This window comes from Condylostylus longicornis, unplaced genomic scaffold, assembly GCF_029603195.1.
Source record: "Condylostylus longicornis isolate FDR11 unplaced genomic scaffold, ASM2960319v2 ptg000006l, whole genome shotgun sequence".
In the NCBI taxonomy this organism is placed as follows: Eukaryota; Metazoa; Arthropoda; class Insecta; order Diptera; family Dolichopodidae; genus Condylostylus; species Condylostylus longicornis.
The window spans coordinates 5,890,182-5,913,233 of NW_026577975.1; the positions used below are offsets into that span (position 1 = coordinate 5,890,182).

Consider the following 23,052-nt stretch of genomic DNA (forward strand, 5'->3'; position numbering starts at 1 on the left):
AGACAAATAAAATTATTTTACTATTATTTTTATTGACGATTTCTATATTTTTTTAATTGTAGCGGTGCGTGAAGACCGAATGCCTGGTGGACGAAATAGTGGTGCTGTTTACAATTTATACAAAGTTAAATATAAGAAACATAAAAAATCCGCCCAAAAACAAATGCAGCAACAGCAGCAACATCAACAAATTCAACAGCAACATCAACATTTACAACACCAACAACAACCACAACCACATCAATTGCATCATCAACTACATTCACAACCATCATCACATCAACATCATTTACAGCATCATCATCAGTCACAACAGGGAGCAAATCATATGCATTCATCGCAAACAAAACTAAATGCACCAGATGATTTAAAACCAATGTTCCTAATTCCAACGAATCAACAAACATCTCAATTATCACTAAAGCAAGAAGATGGAAGTGGAAGTAGTGTGGGTGTAAGTGGAACTGTTGGTTCCGGTAACAGCAGCCGAGGTCTTTCGCCGCCTAGCAATATTCAACTGCCTTCGCATCTTGTTAATGGAACTATTTTAAAGACTGCACTTACAAATCCTAGTGAAATCGTTCATTTGAGACATCGCCTTGATAATGCTGTAAGTTCGTCCCGTGATCGACAAATGTCATTTGAGCACGCGATGAATAAAATAAAATCTTTAGTTGATTGCGATGCTATGGAAGACATCGCAACTTTGCCACATTTTTCTGAATTTTTAGAGGATAAATCCGAAATAAGTGAAAAATTATGTAATATTGGTGATTCTATTGTACATAAATTAGTTTCATGGACTAAAAAGCTGCCATTTTATTTGGAGATACCTGTTGAAATCCATACCAAACTACTAACAGATAAATGGCATGAAATTTTAATATTAACAACAGCTGCCTATCAAGCTTTGCATAGTAAAAGAATACAAGGGAGTAGTCAAACGACCTATATAAGTAGTGGCGGTTTGCCTGTTTTACATAAAGATGACCCAGAATTAGTACAAGAAGTAAATTCTCATTTAACAACTTTACAACATTGTTTAACAACGTTAATGGGACAAGAAATTGCAATGGAACAGTTGAGATTAGATGTTGGATTACTTGTTGAAAAGATGACACAAATAACAATCATGTTCAGAAGAATTAAATTGAAAATGGAAGAATATGTTTGCCTAAAGGTTTATATTTTATTGAATAAAGGTAAAAGTAGTTTTCAAAAACGCAAATGATCGGTATTTAAAATATTAAAATTTTTTTCAGAACTGGAATTAGAAAACATTCAGGAACAATATGTCCATGTCCTCAAAACTTACTTACAACATTCAACACCACAAAATCCCCAGGCTAGATTAGATGAACTATTGGCACATATTCCAGAGGTAATTTTGGTTTTTGTTTTTATTGCTTAATTTTTATATATTACCAACTTTTCTTTTTCATTTACCAAAATACAATTAAAAAATTAAATCTTTAGATACAAGCGGCTGCAGCCTTGTTGTTGGAGAGTAAAATGTTTTATGTACCATTTGTATTAAATTCAGCTAACATAAGGTAGCAAATGTTGGAACGTGGTCTCATTCTAACTGTAGACGAGAATCCACACAACCTTTTGAGAGAGCGGCAACCACATTACCAAGAAAATGTGGAAGAAGATGAAGAAGAAGAAACACATCTACAACGACAACAGCAACAGCTGCAACACCAACAAACAACATCTATGCTACAGCAACATTTATTACGTAATCAAAATCGACACGAAAGTCAACAAATTCAACAAGAACACCAAGAGCAAAGAAACTTAAATTTATCACTGCCAATATCCATCCATGAAAAACAAGGACAGCAGCAATATAATTTTATTAATACTGAACAGAAAATATTAAAAAATTCACTGCCAATAAAACGGGAACCAGAAATTACATTTACATCAACTATTGTTCAACAAAAGAATATAAAAACTGAACAGCAACCAACACTGCCAATTCAACAGCAATATCAAAAATCAATATTACATACGCATTTAACATCAAATCGTCCAAAAACAACATCTTCAACGACAGCAAACGCAATAACAAATGAAAGTAATCAAAATTCATTACATCATTTTAAATATACATCTAATAATTTACCAAAGCAAGAACAGCAATCAGAATTTCATCAACAACAACAGACTGAGCTACAATTTAAAAATTTTACTACAAAGTTACAAATGCAATCGCAACAAAAATTACAGCAACAACAGCAATTACAACAATATCATCATTATCACCAGCAACATCATCATCATCATCATCAGCAACAAGAACAACAATTCCAACAAATTAATCGTAAGTCTCATATGACATTAACCTCTTCTTCGTCACCAAATTCAAATGCGATGATTTCAGCCACACTCACAAAACAAAATAATAGTAATAACAATAGCAGTGGCATTAATAACACTGCAAATATTTTTACTACAACCAACAGTAATATTAAAACAACTTCGAACATTACTAACTGTAATAAATTAAATTTAAGTAATTCAAATAATGTTTATAGTAATAGTAATAATAATGATAATAATAACAGTAATTTAGGTTTTTCAAATATTAGTAATAGTTCTAATAATAGTAATATTAATAAAAATTGTAAAAATTTATGCAAAAGTCCAGCATTAACTGCCACAACACAACAACAACAACAACAGTATATAAATCAGTTTCGTGGAGCACATAATTATCATCAACAACAAAGATGTAATTATGAACGAGATAATAGTAATAATATTATAAATGATAATAGTAATAATAATACTAAAAATAATAATTGCATTAATACATCTTCATCATCAACAATATTACCATTATCAACAGCATCCTCTTCTGTAACCACACAAACACAAACTGATGAAATTCAAATAATACCAACAAATATTAGAATGCATAATTTACATCATCATCAACATCAAAGACAACAGCATGTAATTATACCCACAACAACAATAGAAACAACAGTAGCGCATTCAAATAAAGATTCATCTAGTAATTATAATACTGCTATTAATAGAAATAATGAAATTACAATATTACCAAGTAATACAAGTTCATTAAATTTGAATAATAATAATAACAATAATAATTCTCGTAATATTACTATTACTAGTAATAATAACAACAATAATAATAATAATAATAATAATAATAGTAATAATAATAATAATAATAATAATAATAATAATAATAATAATAATAATAATAGCAATAATGATAATAATAATAACAACAATCGTAATAACAATAACAGCGGGGAGAATAATACTAGAAACTCTAGCAGTCATAATATTAACAATAATAACAATGATGATAATGATAATAGCAACAATAATAATAATAATAATAATAATAATAACACGAGTAGTAATAATCACAGGAATGGTGCTCAAGAAGCTGTTACTGTTGTTGTATTTAAAACAATGTTACCTGATGACTGAATTAGTTTTAGAATTTAAAAAAAAAACATATTAATAAGAATTTTTCTTTTTTTTTTTTAAGATTAGACTTATATCTAATTAGAATGCATAATTATAAAAAAATCAAACATATATGTACATACAAAATATACATATATACATACAAAATTAATAATAGAAATTAAATATGAAATTAATTAAAAAATAAATAATCATGAAAAATTATATATATATATAAAAAAAATCATATATATATGTATTAAAAAAAATATATATATATAGTGTATGTATAAATATATTCATAGAGAAAATAAAACAAAATGATAACAAAAAAAAAATAAATAAAGAATTTTTGCCCTATTAGTTATTAAAAATGAAAAACAAAAATTAAAATTAATTAATTTCTATTAGCAATTTATTTTATAATTTTAAATTAATTTAATCTTTTTCTATATAACTATATATATACATATATATATATCAAGTATGTATTTTTTTTTTAATTTTATAAATATTATGAAAATAAATTTTTTTAACTATAATTAAATATAATGCATATTATAGATATAAATAAAGAATTGTAATATTATAAAAGAAACAAAAAAAAAAGAAAAAAAAAACAAAACAACCCAATATTTGTTATTATTGTATATGTGTATTTGCTTAGTATATAAGTTAAATAATATTATTTTATTAATTTTAAATATTATAATAAATAATTATTATTTTTTTTGGACTGAATCAATACACACACGTTTTATACTTTGGTGTTATTTTATTTTCATCTTATTTTTTATATACCAATAATATTATATAAAAAAAACATATTGTTATAAAAACATTAAATATACATCTACAATATATACATATATATACATATATGTATATATATGTTTACTAATATATACTTTAAAAAATTTTATGTTCATTTTTTTTTTACTTTTTTTTTTTTGTGTTTTAATTTTAAGACTTTTTATACAAGTATATATATATATATATATATATATATGTATATATATATATATACAAAACACATCTTTTTAGTAATAAGTAGTGTTTTAATTTAAAATTTTTAATTGTTTTATATCATGATCATCTACTAAAAATTTTGATTTAAAATATTTTAGATAAACTGTTTTCTTTATATACATACGATTATTTATGCAAATTGAATTCTACATACTTTAATAATTTGGAAAATAATTTTTTTTTTTTTTAAAATTAACTCACCTATACAAGTTCATTCAAAATTCGTTTATTTTTCGAATAATGATAATGTTAGAATTGAAAATTATGCAGTTGTTAAGAAATACACGTCCAATTATTTATTTTATTTGAAATAAAATTTAAAATAAACTTTCAAATTATTAAATTTGAAATGCAGAATGTTAATGTTTATATTTTAAAAATTTTAAAATTTTCTTTTTTCAATAAAAATATACATGAATTATATAACAAAAGTTATTAAAAATGCAATTAACTTCTTGATTTAAAAATATTTGTTCTAAATTTGTGTAATGAATATTTTCTCACATCCTGTACTAAGGTATTTCCTAAACATTATTAGTAAGGCGTTATTATTAGCATTTTAGTAACAACTCATAAAACTCAGAACTACATATTCTGTATTAAAAAAAAAATTATATAATTACAAATCGTATATAATTTAATATTTTATTTATTTTTTCTGATTTATTCATTTATATAGTAAAAATTCAAACAATATTTTGATTGCCATTACAAACTGATTTTAATATCACTCTGAAATTTTATTATTCAATATGTATAAATAATCACCCTATATTAAAATAATAATAAAAAAAAAATTTAAAATTTGAGTAAAAAAAAAACAATAAATTGTACATATATATTTCACTATATATTAAATTTCACATAATTTATATAAAAATACTTAAATTTTTTATTTTATTAATATCAAATATATAATAGAATAAATTAACTTTTTTTTTTAAATATTTTATCTATTGTGTCTATAAACACACACACATATTATATAGTATGAGAGAAAATTTTCTGTTATTACACTATTTTTTTTTTATCTTATTTAAGTTTATTATTTTATTTATTATTTAATTACTTACATTTAGTTATATATACATCCTATAATATATCAATGAAAGTAATGTATTATGAATAATAAAAGGATACAAATCTAATATTTTGTTATATAAAAAAAAATAACATTATAAATAGATTTTAATTTAAAAAGATCTCGGATTCTTTTATATTTTTTTTTTTTAATTTTATCTTAAGACTCTTTTAATTAAAATATAAATTTTATTTTAAATGAAAATTTTTTACATAGACTAATATAAACTTAAATGATTTGTATCCTTTTTTTTAATGGAAGAACATAAACAATATTTAAAACTTTATTAAATTTAATAAACTATTTTTCATTTTGTGATTTATTGTGAAATTTTAATATAAAATTTAAACTAAATTAAAAAAAAAGGAGAAAAAAAACTTTTTGCAAACTTCTTTTGAAAATTAAATTAAATGAAATAAATATTTTATCCTTTTTTAATTATTACACTTTTATTTTAAAAATTTTTTTTGAGAAATTTGAATACAATTTAGCAAAGATGTGCTCTAAACATTAAACTTAACTACTGTAGTTTTTTTCATTCATTGAATCCTTTCTGCTCTAACAATTAACAATGAATCTTTTATAAAACAATTGTGTTTTTCAATGACATTTTTTGCATCATTTTATAATTATTCAATATATGAATATTGAATTTTCAAATTCAATATTCATTTTATGGCAATTATTCATTTTCATCTTAGTTCTACAGCAAAAATCCTGCTGTTACTTCAAATAAATTTTAAGTATCATGAAAAATTTACAATCTTATAACTATATTACATTCTAAATAACTATTAAAGCACTTCTGCGGTTAAATTGTATATAAAGTTTTATAAACATTTTATATAATTTTAAACATCCAATTCTAAATTTTTTTTTTTCTATATTCAAAATATATAATTTTTTTCTTATACAATTAAATTCAATTTCAAAATAATTCGCATTATAATTTATAAAAACGAAAATAATCAATATCAATTAATTAAAAATTTACAAAAAAAAACACAAGCCTATAATCAAAAATTAAATAAAAATTAAATAAAAAAAAAATAAAAAAAAAAAACAATAAAAAAATTAATTTAAAATAAAAAAAAAAAATAGAAAAAAATGCTAAAATAAAGTAAAAAATAAGTAAAGAAATAAATTTAATAATAATTGAAAAAGAAGAAAAAACTGAAAAATTATACCAAAATTGTAAATAATTATATTATATAATTATAGTTATATAATAAATAAATACCTATATAAATATAAATACACATTACTTTTTAATTCTTTTTACATCTTATCCTAATTTAAATTTTGTAGACTGCATTATCATTTTTTTTTTCTTTTTACAAGATTCTATTCATTTCAGGACTAATATTTTTTTAATAACGAATACAATATATTTCTTAAATAAAACTAAACATATATGAATTAAAACTGATTTTTTTTTTGATATATTGAATTGATGAATTAAATTCAGTTTTTAATATTTTTCATAATTTAAGAGTTATTTTTATAATTATTTTTCGAAATTTATATATTCTTTGTGTTTTGACCAAAATTTTTATATTCCTGGAAGCAACAAATTCAAAGTAAATTCTATTTAAATTACATTTTCAAAGTTTTCATATTTTATATGAAATATTGAAATAGAAAAGAATACAAAATAAAATGTTTTATTTAAATTATTAATGTTGAAAATAAAAGTTTTAATATTAATTTTTATTAAAATTTTAAAACTTTTTTTTTAAACAATTAAAATTTATATAATATGAGGCTAAAATTAAAAAAAAAAAAATTCTATTCTATTTTGATTTACACATACATAATTTATATTAAAAAAATAAATAATACCAAAATTATGTTTTTATATTGCTATATAATTAAAAAATTTTTATAAATTTGTAATATTTTTAAATCACTTTCTTTTAATTATTCATTCAAAATTAAGTCATTTTTTTTTGGTTTCAAAAAATCTTAAGCATTTTTCATTAAATAAAAAATTAAAATATAATTAATATTAATTTAATATGTACAAAAAAATAATTACATAAATATTTGCATTTACAATTAGCTATTTATATACTATATATTTATATATTGTTACATTATTCTGCTTATATTTATATTTTTATTTCCTATAAAGAAAACTATTTCGATCTCGTTAATTTTTTTTTTAACTTTTTAACTTATAAATAATTAATTATTTAAATAAAGCTTTTCATTAATTTCTCTTCAAACACTAAAGCCACACAAAAAATTTTCATTTAAAAAATTTAATTTAATTGTTGAATAAATTTTATTTTGAAAATATTATTTAATTTCTGTTATAATAGAATTTTCTATACAATGTTTTTAATTAAAAAAATAATATTTCAATTCCAATCATATATGTATACTTAAATGTTTTACATAAAATTTTACAAAATAATTTGAATAATCAGGAAGACATTAAAACTAAAAAAATATGTTTTTGTAAATTTCTATATAAATATATTAACTTATGTATATAAATAACAAATTGTATATACAAATAATATTATGTATGTATTTAAAAAAAAAAAAACTAAAATATTTTGTATAATTTATATATGTATAAAATATAAACAACAAAAATAAACACAAAATTATGCACATTATTTTTTAATTATCCTGTTTTTTTTTTTTTCAATAACTGACTGATTGTATATTTAAAGTATAAATTTTCATTTAAAAGTTTTCGTCTTTTTAAATTTAATTAAATTTAAGTAAAATCTATGTTATATTTTTAATGCTATAAAATATGTGTATGTATATTATATACATACATTATTAATATTAAAATGATATAAATATACACATTAATAATTTTATAAAAATATTTTAATAATTATATAAATAAAAATTAATTAAATAAGAAATTGTAAATTATATTATTATCGAAAAGATAAATGGAGAAAAAAAAAATGAAAATAAAACTTATTAAAAAAAATATAGACATATTATGCATATTAAAAACTCTTTATTTTGTTTTTGAATATTTTTGTTTTTTATTATTATTATTTTTACTTATTATGTAGAATTTAATTATGTATTCCATACCAAAAAAAAAAAAAACGAAAAATTATGCTTAGAAACCTATAATATAGTTTATTTTTTGTTTTTTTTTTTTTGTTCTCATTCACTACAATCTTTTGTAGCATACACCTTTCCTATATAATGCCATCAAGAAAATATGCCATCGGAACTATTCTAAGAGACTTCTTTTTTGAAACCTTATAATTATTAGTTTTAAATAAAAATATTGTTTTTGAAAAGATATGATAAATTTTAAAATATTTTAAAAATTATTTCCTTCAAAATTTTAACTATATTATGTACCATTAATAAATTACAAGAACACCTATTTTAAAATCTACAACAATTCAAAAGTCCCTTATAATCTCATTTTGCATTAGTATATAATACTTAATATTAGACAAAAATAAAGGGAAAAACTAAAAGTATGAAATTAGCTCAAAATTTCGTTCTCACAAAAACTTATTTTTTTATATTGTTTCACAATTTCGCCTTATTTTATGAAGCATAATGAAAAATTGAATAAAATTATAATATATACAAAAAGAAAAACGCTAAAATGTTAAGCTAATATGTTATAAGTGAAAAATTCAGGTGAGTACATTTAAATTTTCTTTTATTGTCAGTGAATTTAAAAAATGGAATTGGGTTTTATTGTTACTTTATTCAAATAATAAATTCAAATAATATCTTCATAAAATATTCGATTCATTTTTTAATTATTCTTAATAATTAATAAACAATTATTTTTTATTAAATATTCATTCATACATATTTGATGGTGGTATTGGTGTAATTTTAGTTGTTTATCAATAATTAATATTTTTCACAATTTTATAAAAATTTATTTGTGAGAAAGATGTTTATTATTGCAAATATATGTTTTTATTTATATACATATATATATATATACATGTATATTTCTATCTTATATAGTTATATATAAACACTTTAATATTATTTATTTAAAACTAATAATAAGTAGATACAAATATAATTTACAAAATTTCCTTCTTTATTGTATACATTTATAGATTGTATGACATTCTTATTATATTTTTTCATAATTTTATATGTATAAATTATACAAAATTTTTAAAATTACATGTACTTATTCATATTAATAATAAATTAATATATTTAACATATGTGTATGAAATAATATTACATAAATATTAAAAAAAAAAACAAAAGAAAATATTAGAAAAAATATTATCGACTAGGAAGTCTGAATAAAAATGCCTTCATTAAAGCTATATTATTTATATAATATACCTATAAACAAGATTAACAAAAAAAAAACATAAAAATGAAATACATACATAAAAAGTATTGCAAAGTAATGAAAAATTTAAATTAAAAAAAAATAAGATGAAAATACATTATTTATATATTTAAGTAAAGCAAAAAAAAAAAATTATTAAATAAAATAATATAGAAAATTTAAAAGAAAAATTAAACAAAACACGAAAACATAATTTTGATAAATAATTAAAAAATTATAGTAAAAAATAACTGTACTTTCAACAACAATATTAAATTTAAATTTTTTTAGATTTTACAACAAAAAAAAAAAAGCACTATAATTTTTTAAATTTTATTTTTTAATATATAAAATAAAATTTAAATATAATAACAAAATTTTATAGTTAAGCTAAATAATTATTACATAATTAAAATGTCGTATAGAATTAAAATTTTTTTCTACTACTATTATTTTCTTTCTCGCCCTCTATCTTTTACGCTAATTATTTAGACAATTTCGCTTAAATCAATTGTGTTATACTGTAATTAATTAAAGATTTTAAAATTTATTTTGTTTATTTTTTGTTTCTTTTATAATTTTGGGTATGAGATTTTCATATAATGGAACATTGTAAACAAAACTATCATCTATATGCTATCATAAAAATTTTAATTTAAAAAAATTAAATATTTTAATTATACAAAATTTATCATTAATGAAATATTATAAAAAATTACAACATGGTAAAATCTAATACATCCTAAATGGAAAATTACAGAAATACAGTATTAATATTATACAACTTAAGTGAGTTATTATTGCTGAATTGTATATTAATACCGTGTTACTATAATTTGGAAGTTATACAATTTTTGAACAAAAATCAAAATTTGAACAATTTTTTTTTTATTATAAAAATTACAATACAAAATTTTTTATAGAATCAGCCGAAATTATTTTTAAATTTTTTCAAATGCATACATATATATTTTTCGAAAAAGTTTCAAAAATTTTGAAAAAAAAAATTCATTAATATATTCTATTATTATAATTTTTTCAGTTTATCATTAAATTAAAGGTTACCACAATTCAATTATAAAAACACTTCTCTGCTATTATCGCCGTCTCCTTCCGTTAGTTCATATTAAAGTTTCTTCCGTCTAATAGTTTGATATAAAAATTATTTCAAAATTATCAGTTTATTGAATTAATTTCCAATGAAATCCATCATTAAATGTTTAGATTCTAAAATGAAAACAAAATATTAAAATTAAAAAAACAAAAACATAAATTATATTCAAAATTTGTAACATAATTAATTGTCATTTTCAAATATTTTTGTTTCACCATTAGAAAAATTCATTTTTCAACATAATATTTCAAACAATGGGGATTTTCCATAATTCAAATATGTGCTAACTTAATCTTAAAAATTTTATTTGACAGATTTGTAATGTTTCCAATATGCAATATTTATCAATATAAACATATTATTTTTCTAATTTAAAATTAATTTTTCTTAGCATTTTAAAATTTTTAAATATGTATAGTTTTAATTTTTATTTATATTTTTCTTAATTATAAATAGCATTAAAATTATTGCATTAAAATTTATATTGTTGTTGTAAAAGCCATAATTTCCTTGTTAATTTCTATATTATATTAAACTATATAAAATTCATAATAGTATTATAGTTAAATTATTGTATGTATATATAAATCTAAAATAATTTTTTTTTTTGTTTTTTATTTTTTTTCAAATTGTTTTTGTAAACTTAAGTTAATATTAATAATTTTTAGTTTTTAGGAAAATTTTATAACTATAACATGCCATATTATAATATATAGAGAAATGTTAATTAATTAATCAGTTGTATAATGTTAAAAGAAAATTTATTATATTAATTAAAAACTATATAAAAACCAAAAATAAACAAAGAAAAAAAAAACACTCTGTAAATAAACACTTTTTTTTAAAATAATACAAAAATCCATTTAAAAAAACACACACACTCCTGTAAATGTATAAAAATAAATTGAAAAAATCAAAATCAAATACAAAAAAAAATTGCTTAGTAAAAAAAAAAAATTATCACATTATATAAGTACATATTTATATATTATTCTTATAATTATTTTGTAAATTTTTCTCATTTTATTTTCCCTTTAATTATTAGTATTGGTTTCATAATTGTTTCAAATATAAAACACATTGAAATCATTACAACCACCAAAAAGTGAATCATACAAAAACAAAAAAGTAAAAATGAAAAAAAAAACAAAATCAACCAAATAAACATATATATATATAGCAAAAAAAAAGTACATACTTTTTTAAAACTTACATACAAAAAAATTATGTAAAAAAAAATTTAAATAATTATTTATTATAACTTTCTTGAGCATAAAATATTCTCTATAAATATTTATTATGTAAACATATACTATAAATAATTTCATTTTTAAAATTAATTTAATATATAATTATTATTAGTTACTAAAATATTATAATTATATAAAATTAAGAATTTAATGCTCAAACAAATATTATATAAACATACAATAAATAATAATTTATATTGTATTTTCTTTTATTTGTAAATCTCTATATTATATAATTTCTAAGTTTTCAACTTAAAATAACACTGTACATATATTATATTTTAAAAAAAAAAACTTAACTTAACATTATAATATTAAGTATAAAGCGTGTAGTATATATATAAATATATATATATACATATATGCAATAAATATGTTATATATTTATGTTATATATTTAATTTTAAGTAAACTAAATGGAAATTTTCATCCCCCTACACAAAATGTTATACTGAATAAAAAATAATTGAATGAAAATAATATATAAAAAAAATAGCAGCAAACAAAATATAAAATGAATGAAATTAAGAATATTTTTAACTATTCATATACATACATACTTTCTTTTTTTAATTTAACATCTATACATGGTACATATATTATATATTTATATGAATATGTACACATATATGTGTATGATTAATAATAAAAATTTTCAAAATATATCAGAAAATATCTTATTATTTACATTAATTAATAAATTCAAAAAATGTATACATATAATCATATTTATAAACAGAGCGCACTGCAATATTAATTTCCGAAATTATTAAAAAAAAAAAACAAAAAAAAAAATAAAAACAAAAACAATTTTTTTTTTATATATATATAAATAACAATTGCAACAAAAACACACACTTTTTAATAAAAACCAGAAAAAAAAGAATTTTAATTACTCTAATACATATATATATATATATATATATATATATATTATTTATAATGTATAACATATATAGATTATAACAATATAAATTTGAAAAATAATTACTTATACATATAATAAAATATGATATGCAAAACAAATAACAATATTATACATAATAACATGACATAAAATCATAATTTATACATATTTACAATATCAAAATTATGATATCAAACACATAACACAAGAAATACAACATCAACATTAAATACATAAAATATATAGAATAATTATGTATTAAAAAACATGAAAAAATTGTATGATATTTAAATTAAAATACTAGTTTTAAAAATTTACATATTATAGTCCCTTAATACGAGTATATTAACAATATATGTGTGTATGTATAAAATATATAATTACAAAATGTATAATATTATTATAATTATAATGTATTTATAATAAAGTAGAATGATAATAAATAAGACTAATTATAAAAAAAGGCCTATCTTATTTCAAATTTTTAAAATATTACATGAATATTCACAATATTAATATTATTAATATTAATTTATTATTAATATTAATTAATATTATTTGCACAAATAACAATTTTATCATACACTATTGATTTAACAATAGTTATTAATTCGAACATTTCCTTTCAAATATAAATAAAAAATACAATTTGAACTCCTCTTTCATTACTAAGTAATTTATAAATAAGTATACTTCATACTGAAGTAAACTTATTTAAAAATTTAATGTCGTACACTGAAGCAATATCACTTATTTTCAAAAATATAAACAAATGAATTTAATAAATTACAACATGATATATTATTATATATCCTGTTGTAATTTATTAAACTAATTTTAAATTGTTATATCTACATTCTATTAAATTGTTATATTTGTCAAACAGAACCTTTTTTTATAAAAATTTAAGAAGAACATAAAATGCCATTTTATTTTTATCGAATCTTTTAATATTATAAATACCTAATTTATAATTATTTATGCATACATACATTTACATTCGTATATAAAATATAAATATTAATATAAAATAAATGTAGATATATATTATGAAATTTATCTTAAAAATAATTATAGAAATTAAAAACATATTTTTAGTGTACGTCTCTAATTTGTATTTTGTATACATATATACTTATAAACTAAATAATAATTAAGATTTATCTCCAAACAATAAAAAAAATAACATTAACTTAGTAAAAAAAAGAAAATAAAAATACCTATAAAAAATTAATACATATATTAATATAAATATTAAAATAAACAAAGAAAAAAGGAAAAAAAAAAGAAAAAAATAATATGGTGCTCTTAGAATTAAAAATTAAATGAGGAAAAAATAATAATTATTATATTGTAAAAGATAAAAAAAAAATATTTATTCAAAAAGAAAAAAAACACGTAAATACTTTTATATTAAGCAAAATAAAACAAAGAAAATTTTAAATTAAAATTGGCTGATATATTTATACTAGATTATGTATGTAAAATTGAAAAAAAAAAACAAAAAGCATCAAATTTTTATAAAGAATTAAGATTAACAAAAGTTATATATAAATATATATGTTCCCATATGTATATATATGTAGAAACAAATAGAATATACTATGATATACTATTGTTTCTATATATAAATATATATATAACATATATTTATATAAATTAGTGAAATTAATAACAAAAAAAAAATACATAATTAAAGTCTCACAAATAACATTTTCAATTATTTGTTATACTGGAAAAAAATCTAATATTTTATTATTTAACCATCGATCTCATTTATAATTTCTGGTTGATAAAATTATTTTATATTATTATAGACAAAGGTAATGGTTATCATAATAATTATAACCACAACACTTGTACGAATATACAAAATATAATAGATAAAAATTAGTAAAATCTTTAATTTTTATGTTATTAATATTTGGAAAAAAAAATATCAAAAACCTTAATGAACATGCATAAAAATATTTTATTTCTCTAGACTATTTATTTTATTTTAAAAAGTTCAATATTTTAAAAGACCTAACAATGTGAAAGTTAGAAATGTAATGAATATAACATTAACATATTAAAATTAAAACTCTATAAACAAGAACGAATACAAAATTAATAGAAGAAAAATTTAATTTAAAAATTTTATGGATCAAAATTGATTTTGTAAAAAAAAAATTTTTAATAACCGATTTTGAAAATGAGATCCCTTACAATTATAATATAATTAAACGACACATAATTATATTGTTTTGATTTTAGCAAAATGAAATAAACGTTTATTATGTAAACCAAAAAATAACACAAAAAAAAAGAAAACGTAATTATAATAATCTATTATTGTAATATTAAAATATAAATTTCAAAAAAAAAATAAAGCAAACATAAAATTGGAAATAAAGAACAATTTAATCGATTAATCGAAAAACAAAAAAAAAAAATTTGTAGAAAAGAAAAATATTTATATAAGTATAATATTATGTAATTAGTTATATTTTCACAATGAAATTTCAGAATTGGCAAAATAAATAAAAAAAATATTTACATTGTATACAATATATATGAGTAAATGTATACACATACATATGTATGTATACCTATATATAAATATTAGTCTTATTTTAATTTCCAAATAAAATTTAAGTTTTTTTGTTTTTTTTTTTTTCTTGTAACTTATATATAATATAATAATATATATATATAATTATTATATTTATAAGTTTTTCTGTATTATATGCTAACTAACAATTACAATACATATATATATATATACATAAATATATGAAAATTTATATAAAATTAATAAAGTCTGATTTTATAACTGTATTTGTATAACACTTTATTTTGCAACTTTTTCTTTTTTTAATTATTTACTGTAATAATTACTAGTGTAATGTTGATATTATATATATATATACATATATGTATATATGTATATATATATATATATATACATATATATATATTAATATTTAAATGTTTTTTTTTTATTTTAATAATGCTCTAATTTATGTTACAATTATATAAAATAAAAAGAAAAAAAAAATAAAAACTTTATTATTAATTTAAAAAAAAATAACAAGAATTTTATTTAAAACTTCCTTTTCATCTTCTACATATAATATTAAATCGATTTCATGCGTAAATCTGTTGATAATTACCTAAAAATATTAAAAAAAAAATTTTAATTTAATCGCACTACTTACAAATGTACATCCTTTATGTACATGTATGTATAAACGTGTGTATATTGCAAAAGGAAAAGCCACAAAACTAGTCTGATATGGCAGCTTAATAAAAATTAAAGATTTTTCTTTAATGAGAGATTTTAATACCATTCTTCTTCATCATCCTGGAATACTCAATTGCTATATTGTTCAAAACCTTCGTTTTTGCAATAATTTTCAAAAATAGTACTTCTTCAAAATATTTTTATTAATATTAAAATAAATCCAGTTATTTTAAAAATTCAAAAAAAAAATTAATTTTGTTATTCTTCATTTTTTAATTTTTTAGTAAACTTCAAAAGTAAACCAAACGAAATTGAAACAAAATTTTAATACTATAACGAAACAAATGAAAATGAAATTAGAAACAATATTGTGAATGCGCATTTTTACTTCCATTTAAATGACATACAAAATGTCAATTTTAAATTTTAGAGGGATTTATATACACACATACATATAATTTGCATAATATATACACATACATATAATTTGCAACACAAATGACAAACAAAGTCATAAAAACATTATAAAATAGAGAAGAATTAAGTGAAAGTGTTTTTTTTAATTTCTGAAAATCATTAAAAAAAAATAATGTCGATTGCAAAAGTATTAAGTTTAGATGAAGTTAAAAAACATAATAGTTCTACAGATTTATGGATTATTATTGAAGGAAAGGTGTATGATTTGACAAAATTTCGTGCTGAGGTAAAAATATAAAAGTTATTCATATAAAAATATATAGGAAAGGGACACATGTTTGATTCTATGTAATATAGATAAGATATATGTGTGTATGTAGATATTAATATACATATAGAAATAAGTAGGTACATATATTTATATGTAATGTTTAAAAAATGATTAGTAGAATGACTTGTTATAATTTATAAAATAAAGTTAACAAAAGAGAACGGTAAGTGTTAAATTATAAAGGAATTACAATATGAGAAACTCCTACCGTAACCGTAATAAATTCCTAACTGCAAAAACCTATAAGACTTTAAAGTGTCAAATTTTGTTATCATATTGATTTTTATTAATAAAATTATTTAGTAAAAATATATGTATACATGCACTTATGTAAATAAATATACTGTTTAGTAAACACCTGAGTAAATAGGTATATACACACCAAATTGCCTCATCTACTCCCTTACCTACCTCAACAACTTTTTAGGTAGACATCAGCCTATTACGTAGTATGTAGTTTCCTATTTGTAAAATCATTTAATAAAATTAAAAAAAAATATATATATTCTTATTACAGCATCCTGGTGGAGAAGAAGTATTAGATGAATTAGGTGGAAAAGATGGTACAAAAGATTTTAATGATGTTGGTCATAGCGAGGATGCAAAGTAATTAAAATATCAAATTTATGTGATTAAGAAAAAAAAAATTTAAATAAAAAACCTTTGCTTATTAGAAATATGATGACAAAATACTATGTTGGAGATTTGGAGAAAATTGAATCATCAATGCCAGTTAGGTAAACAAAAATCAATTATTTTTTTTTTTATGTATCTATGTTTTCGTAAAAAAAATATCCAAAAGCTTTGCATGTTTTAGTTTTTTTTTTTAATAAATAAATTAATAATACACCAATAGCATATATAATGAACAATTTAAATTTAGGTGATATTTATTAGAAAATAAATTTGATATGTGTTTCACTTACAATATAATTTAAAATTCAGCTCACACATATGTAGGCATTTTGTATATTATTATTGGTATACTTAAGTAGTACATATTCTGAAATTCTTGTAAGCACATTAGAATTTATTAAATTATTCAATTGATTAATCAATCTTAAATAGGTATTTATGAGACATAAAGGAAGACCAAACATCTACTTGCTTTCCAAAACAAAAAATCAATTTCTTTAACAAAATAATTATTAGTATTGTATTTTAAGAACCAAACAGTGTTATGTAGTTAAATTGAGAGACAAATCTGCAACAAATGAATTACAATAACTTAACCCCTGTGAAAAAATATTCATTGAAAACTGCATAAAACTAATTAGCAACGCTAAGCTAGATATTTGTTGAAAATTTAACAATTTCGAAAAGTATTTATTTCGAATCACAAAAAATTACAGAATGCAAACGTTATTAAAAAAGGAATAGTTCTAACCATTAATTCTAATAATAATTAATCACTTTGATATTCACACTAAAAGGTTACAGTTTTATACATATTGTATTTTTAACTAATAAAATTTGTCACAGACAAAAATAGACCTGGAGAAGAAATACTTTTGATTATGGTGTCAGAAAATAAGCGATGTACAAGTAAAGCACTAACACTATATAAATGTGATTTGATGTGACATAAAATTCTTTAAATTAACTTGAAATTTTGAAAAAATTTTATATAATTAATTTTTCAGGTCAAATGAATGTTCTAAAAGTTGTATAATTGCCTAAAAACACATTATCAAATTGTCTAACCAGTATTTTAATTTTTTTATTTTAAACTTTTTTCCGTCTAATCATTCTGCTTTTAACGAATTTTAAGGTTGTAATTTTGTATTTTTTGATTCATTATTAAGATAATATTATTTTTTACTAATCTTAACATTTCATATATTTAAAACTATTTAGGGAAATTGCTATGGCATGTGCAGCAGCTTTTATTGGATTCACTTTGGTTTTTATGATAAAGAAATTAATGAGCAAGCACTAAATGGCAAATATTATACTATTATCTGCAGCATTTTGAAAACTATATAGGTATATTTTTATACAACAATTTAAATGTTAATAAATTAAAAAAAATACATTTTTAATTATAAAATATAATTAATATTTAATAACATTTATTATTCCGTAAAATAAATTATAAACATATATATGTATTTGTTATTCATAAAGGAATTGTGTAAATGCAATAAATTTTAATGTACAATAATTTATTAGTAATAAAGTTATTCAACATAATATTGATATTGTTTATAAAAACTATTTATTTTCGTATATTAATATATTATGTATACAAGGAGAACGCTGTATAAAAAGCATGAAAATAACATAAAAGACTGAGTTTTCCTTAAACAATTCAAATCAAATACAGAAGAGATGCTTGAAGAAAACCTACTTCGTCTAAATATCTAATACGAAACGCAATTTTAAACCCTTAATTTTCTCTTATGTAGGTACCTACGGATATACATACCTTGAGTTTCATATCTAAAAAACAATTTTATAAAGCGTTTACACTGTATCCAAAAGTTTAATGGCAATAGTTGTGTTTCTATGCTTAAAACAGTATTTTTACAATTTGAAAAGTGTGACATTGTAGCCAAAGCTTTCGACATGCAATGCCGTATGGAAATTGAACCTTAACAGTAAAAACATTTTGTTTTTTGATACGGAACTCAGAGATACAATTTAATTAAAAATATTTTTTTTTAATTAAAGATGTGATAAATATTGGTGCATCTAATTACCTACTCACTTTGTACCTTAATGAATATATGTACAAGACCATTCATATATTTGCCACAGCTACCATTTCTTTTATTAAAAATCGTGAAAGTACCATTAAATTACTCCTTTCATTGATTTATTTATTCAAACTTTTCAACTTATTTCATCACTTAAACGCTTCCTTTTTTTATTTCCTATTAATAGCAATTTAAATTTTAATCACAATTTTTTTTATTTTATACATGTTTTAGCGTAGTATTTCAAAAAATTCAAATTCAAAGCCTATTCATTTTTCTTTTTCCTCTTTTTCAAAAGACACAAAGGAAATCGATATAAAATTTCAATATTGTGAATTTGATGAAACAAATGAAATTATTTAAAAAAATATTGTGAATTATTGTACTAAAAAAAAAATTCTCACTTGGCAATTTGTATAAAAAATAAGTTTAACAATTATTTTGTTTAATTTATATTGAAGCAATAATTATCCAAAAAAACCCAAAAAAAAGAAAATGTCATTTGTTATGTGTTATTGTAGATTTAACTATCAAATTAAGATAGAGTTTATATTCGTTTATTAAGGTATAGGTGTAGCTTCGTAGTATGGACATTGATAAGATGTTTGAAAATGAAATGAACTGTCACGCCCTCGTAATTTGTTTTATTTAATTTTTTAATAATTCCTTGGTTGCAGGGATATTCATTGTTTTTTTGCATACATACATTTTTGACAAACCTCGTGTGGAATTTATCAGGAATTTTCGAGAAACTTGTTTAAATTTTGTTCGCGCATTGGGGAAATACGACTCATATACTCGTGTTCTAAGCTTATTATAATTTATCAATTTTTTTTTTTATTGAAGAAATTTAATATTAAAGTAAAAGAAATAAAAAATGGAAAACGTAAGTTTGCATAACATAGCATTTTTAATAATTTTCACATAACATTTTTAATAATATTAAAAATCCCATATTTTTAGTTACAAAAGGATCTAGAAGAAATTCAACAACTTCTGACACAAGCAACAAGACAAAGAGTTAAAGGTAATTTTTTAATATAAAACTAAAGTTCTTTCTGATTTTGTAATATTTTTTTTTCGGTTTTTTTTACAAATAGATGCTCTGTTAGCTGAAAAATACAAAATTGATGCGGAAATAGTTAAGTTGCAAGTTAAAGAAACAATAAAAAATAGTCCAACACCAAGTGCTGTAGCTAATAGGAAGTAAGTTTAATTTATCAATTAATAAAATTAAATTAACTTTCATATTTTTTTTTTTTTAGATATCATACCGAACTTCAAGAATATGGTTGGGATCAAAGTGATAAATTTGTTAAAATATTTATTACTTTACCGGGAGTACATGATATTCCAGAAGATTGTGTTAAAGCCGATTTTACCAAAACATCGCTTATTGTACGAATTGAAGATTTAAAAAATAAAAATTACTCATTAACAATTAAAGAATTACATTCCCCAATAGATGTTATTAAAAGTTATAAAAAAGTTAAAACTGATATGGTTGCAATTTATATGAAAAAAGCTGAAGAAAATCAAAAATGGTCACATTTAACATTAACTGAAAAACGTTTAAGCCAACTAAAAGATATGAATAAAGATGATTCAAATGATTTAAAAGATGATCCAACTGCTGGTATAATGAATATAATGAAAAAAATGTATCAAAGTGGAGATGCTGAAACAAAAAAATTAATAGCAAAAACATGGATTGAAAGTCAAGAAAAACAAAAAAATTTAGAATTATAAATTAAGTTATGTATCAGTATAATCAGTATAACTAACGTTTCCTTCTTTTGCAAAAGCGAAAATGATTAATAATCTATTTATAAGTATGTAAATATAAGAAATTTTGAAATTGAGTTTAATGAAAAATAGTTAACTATATAAAGTAAAATAAAAATTCGATAAAATTTATTTTCGTATGTATTATTCATTTGTACAACGACCTTAAATTATTTTAAGGTATTACTTGGCAAAGGTTATGATCGACTAAATTTAGAAAATTTCTAAATCATTACAGATTAATTTATTGATTTTCCTTTTATTTACATTTTAAATAAATACAGATATAATTTACCTCTAATCTATTTTGATAGAAGATTATTTTTTCGTAACCATTAAAAACATCTAAAGAAAAAATTTGTATTTGTTAAGAGAATTTTCAACACTAATAGATAAAGAAATCTACTATTGGATTTTGTGATAATAATTTGAACACAAATTGCAAAATCTAAAGAAACTAATAGGTTTATTTCAAAAAAAATATTTCAATGTTTCCTTATCATATAAAATTGGATTTCATAAAGTACCATGTTTGTGCATATTGTTTTCAATATCTTACATTTAGCATAATATTATTAAATAAAAGATGTATATAATGTTATGTAATGCGAATTTGGAAATGGGAATAACAATATAATAAAAATAAACAAAATATCAAAAATATATGATTGATCCCTATGAAATTACTGAAATTTTTGAAATACAAATTAAATCTATTAAAAATAGCAAATTTCTAATAATAAATCAAGATTAATTGTCCATGTAATTTTCTACTTTTTGATAGATACTGAATTATGTGAACGTGATAGTAATAGTAGCTTATTTAACCATTACTATAGTAATCTAAATCCGGTCAATAAAATTATGTTTTTTTTTTATAAAACAAATGCGTTTATCAATTTTTTTGATATAAGTCTGTAAACCTAACTATGTATTTGATTGGGTCTTGAAATTGTCTTGAAATTTCATAAAATTATACTTTATAATAATATAACAAATATTTTTTGTTAAAATTAGTGTTCGTTCGCGTTAACAATTTAATTTAACTATTTCCTATTTCAAGTTTTCCTTAATTTATAAAATCTATTATCAGATAATCTACTTTAAATTTAACAAATTTTTCTTGAAAAAATACATTGAATTACTCGTACTTGTAAGTAATCAAATCTTCTTTAAAATGAATATTGATCGATTTTTTTGAAGGGTAATTTTTCTCAGCTAAACTCGTCCAATTTAGAATATTTCGAATATAATCAAATTTTTTGATTTATAACATTAAATATAAAAAATTCAAATATGATTTTATATCTTTGATTTTGAATTAAGTCTAGGCCTATCGATTTGCTTTATTGCTACAGATTACATAATTCAATAATTTGATTATAAAATGAATATTTTAAAATTATCTTGTTAAATACTACTATCAAATACTAATTAAATCTTATTATATA

General features: G+C 19.4%; 3 protein-coding genes across 3 annotated transcripts in view; all 3 read left to right on the plus strand.

Moving 5' to 3' along the window:
* Positions 1-1,673, plus strand: part of LOC129617735 (hormone receptor 4) — a 33,207-nt gene extending 31,534 nt beyond the window's left edge. Inside the window, exons 4-6 of the mRNA XM_055532832.1 lie at positions 63-1,202; positions 1,263-1,381; positions 1,477-1,673. Coding sequence (XP_055388807.1) covers positions 63-1,202; positions 1,263-1,381; positions 1,477-1,557 — 1,340 coding nt within the window. The 3' untranslated portion in view covers positions 1,558-1,673. The remainder of the gene's footprint in view (positions 1-62; positions 1,203-1,262; positions 1,382-1,476) is intronic.
* A 15,202-nt stretch (positions 1,674-16,875) lies between these two features.
* Positions 16,876-19,301, plus strand: LOC129618421 (cytochrome b5). The gene is made up of 4 exons (XM_055533156.1): positions 16,876-17,072; positions 17,635-17,723; positions 17,792-17,854; positions 18,975-19,301. Exons 1-4 carry the CDS (start codon positions 16,959-16,961, stop codon positions 19,054-19,056), a joined length of 348 nt encoding a protein of 115 aa, XP_055389131.1. The 5' UTR covers positions 16,876-16,958; the 3' UTR covers positions 19,057-19,301.
* Positions 19,302-20,539: 1,238 nt separating this feature from the next.
* On the plus strand, positions 20,540-21,733 carry LOC129618442 (calcyclin-binding protein). Its single transcript, XM_055533179.1, has 4 exons — positions 20,540-20,702; positions 20,780-20,843; positions 20,917-21,022; positions 21,082-21,733. The coding sequence occupies exons 1-4, from the start codon at positions 20,694-20,696 to the stop codon at positions 21,563-21,565; spliced, it is 663 nt and encodes a 220-aa protein (XP_055389154.1). The 5' UTR covers positions 20,540-20,693; the 3' UTR covers positions 21,566-21,733.
* Positions 21,734-23,052: the final 1,319 nt, after the last annotated feature.

Coding starts and splice junctions, on each gene's coding strand:
- LOC129618421 (XM_055533156.1), top strand. CDS start 16,959: ATGTCGATTGCAAAAGTATTAAGTTTAGATGAAGTTAAAAAACATAAT. Junction 17,724..17,791: donor GGTCATAGCGAGGATGCAAA/GTAATTAAAATA, acceptor TTTGCTTATTAG/AAATATGATGACAAAATACT. Junction 17,855..18,974: donor GAATCATCAATGCCAGTTAG/GTAAACAAAAAT, acceptor AAAACTATTTAG/GGAAATTGCTATGGCATGTG.
- LOC129618442 (XM_055533179.1), top strand. Junction 20,844..20,916: donor AACAAGACAAAGAGTTAAAG/GTAATTTTTTAA, acceptor TTTTACAAATAG/ATGCTCTGTTAGCTGAAAAA. Junction 21,023..21,081: donor AGTGCTGTAGCTAATAGGAA/GTAAGTTTAATT, acceptor TTTTTTTTTTAG/ATATCATACCGAACTTCAAG.